At 37.6% G+C, this 2,509-nt stretch overlaps 1 protein-coding gene across 1 annotated transcript; it reads left to right on the forward strand.

Annotated features, from left to right (window-relative positions):
* Positions 1-1,193: 1,193 nt before the first annotated feature.
* On the forward strand, positions 1,194-2,126 carry LOC138902147 (uncharacterized). The gene has a single exon (XM_070189969.1). It carries the CDS (start codon positions 1,194-1,196, stop codon positions 2,124-2,126), a length of 933 nt encoding a protein of 310 aa, XP_070046070.1.
* The last annotated feature ends 383 nt before the right edge of the window (positions 2,127-2,509 follow it).

The following is a 2,509-nucleotide window of genomic DNA, read 5'->3' on the forward strand; positions in this document are numbered from 1 at the left end:
CTCTTTAGAAAGTCTTTCTTTTAGACCACAATTTTCAAAAAAATTCAAAAATATTTTTCTTTACTTCCTTCTTTAGAATGTCTTTCTTTTAGACCCTAATTTTAAAAAAAATACAAAAACATTTTCTTTTTAATTTCTTCTCAAAATTCAAAAATATTTTCATTCTTCTTTCGAAAATTGAAAAGAAAATTCAAGATTCAAAAACATTTTCTTTTTTTTTCTTTAGAAGTATTTCTTTCATAAATTAAAAATAAAATTCTAAAAATCCAAAAATATTTCCTTTCTTGTTTAGAAGTTTTTCTTTTGAAATTTCGGAAAAAAAAATCGAAATTCAAAAAATCATATTTTCTTTCTTCTTTAGAAGTCTTTCTTTTCAAAAATTAAAAAAAAAAAAAATCGAAATCAAAAAATATTTTCTTTCTTCTTTATAAGTCTTTCTTTCGGAAATTAGAAAAAAAAAGAGTTAGTTTATTTGCTTTATTCTTGATCTTTCCGAACTATGCACGATCTGATTCATGTTCCCACATGATACGTAGGCAACCCACATCAGGTTTGATTGACCAAAAAAAATGAAAAAATGAAAAAAAAATGATGATGATAATAAGGACCGATTGAGTCCATTCTAACGTGTCTCTTATTTTGAATCATAGAAGAAAGTTTGAGGTTGTCAGTTTGTGGCAAGCTGGCAACACAAAATCAAAGGAAAAATGTCATTGACAACTGACATTGAAGTTGTTACGAGTGGTCAAGAGACTCGGGGTCAGAGGGTTCAACAAGAGTCTACTGTGGTTGAGAAAAATAAAATACCGAAACAGCAAATGACTAAAATGTGTCAAGTATCGGCCAATGGTCAGGGACCACCCCTTTCTCATGTTTTCCCAAAATTCACACCCATCTCGGCTATTACCACTCCTGTCTTATTGTCTGATCGATCCTATCCATTTGGGTTCAGTCTTTATCCCAACTGTACGACTACAACTGGAACTTTTGTTGCGCGTTCCCAAAGTGTGCCATTGACAACCAATCAGATAATTACTATTGTTATGCCCGTTTTCACTATCCCACAGCCAACAGTGGTACAAAAGAAAAGTCATGAGTCATAATTTTCTACCCAGCAAGAACAATACCATTCTCCTGAGTACCACTCGTATCTATTTGATCTTCCTTCAAAGATAGAGAAGCCTACCCGAAAGATGGCACAAGAAGAAATGACCCAAAGAGTGAAAAGCTTAGAACAAAAGTTAAAAAACATGCAAGGGTCGGCAGGTCAGAAGAGTATTGCCTTCAAGGATCTATGTATGTTCCCCGGTGTTCGTTTGCCACTTGGTTTTAAGACTCCCAAATTTGAAAAGTATGATGGACACGGAGACCCCATAGCCCACCTGAAAAGTTATTGCAATCAGCTAAGAGGTGTGGAGGGAAAAGAAGAACTAGTAATGGCTTATTTCGGGGAAAGCCTGATAGGGGTAGCCTCTGAATGGTTTATGGATCAAGAAACCTCTCACTGGCATGTCTGGGATGACATGGCCCAGGCCTTTGTCAAACAGTTCCAATACAAGATCGATATCGCCCCAGACTGCAATTCCCTTTCAAACCTGAAGAAGAAACCAACTGAAAGTTTCAGGGAATATGCCATTAAATGGAGAGAGAAAGCAGCTAGAGTTAAGCCACCCATGGATGACCACGAGCTAATCACTGTCTTTCTTCAGGCTCAAGAACCAGATTATTTTCAAAACATGATGTCCGCAGTGGGCAAATCCTTCTCGGAAGCAATCAAAATTGGGGAAATGGTTGAGGATGGCCTTAAGACAGGCAAAATTATAAGTCAAGCAGTTCTCAAAGCTGCAACTCAGGCTGTCCAGATTGAATCTGACAATTTTAGTGACATGAATGAGAAGGATGAAGAAACCATGATGACAATAAGGTCGAGAAGAGGTCCTAGGAAAACATCTCGAAGGTATGAGCAGCCTCATCAGGTTTTCGATGATTCCCCTGAGCACTACTATCTACCTCAGAACCCACAATACTCTATTGCTCCACTTCAGTATGTTGTGCAGCCACCAAGACACCCCATAAGGCGAGCACCAGCACCGCAAAATCTCCACCAGCCTTCACAAAATTTTTAAGTGCCCTATAACCCACATCCAAGCCAGGGGTATAGAGGGGAACAAAGGTTGAAAGATAATTTTACACCAATAGGAGAGTCCTATGCAAGTGTGTTTGAGAAATTAAAGCATTATGACATGATTGCACCTATTCCTCCAAATTATGTGGACCCATGTGCAAAAAGCTTTGACTCTTCTAAAAGGTGTGAATACCATTCTAATGCCCAGGGGCACAATGTTGAAAGTTGTCGGGATTTTAAAAGAGAAATAGAAAGGATGATCCAGGAAAAACTGATTGTGATCCAAGATAATGACACCCAGAATATGATGCAGAATCCTTTACATGCACATGATGATGCACACTTTGTGGGGATGATGTGTGGTGACATGGAGTATGAGAATCC

This window comes from Nicotiana tomentosiformis, chromosome 11, assembly GCF_000390325.3.
Source record: "Nicotiana tomentosiformis chromosome 11, ASM39032v3, whole genome shotgun sequence".
NCBI lineage: Eukaryota > Viridiplantae > Streptophyta > Magnoliopsida > Solanales > Solanaceae > Nicotiana > Nicotiana tomentosiformis.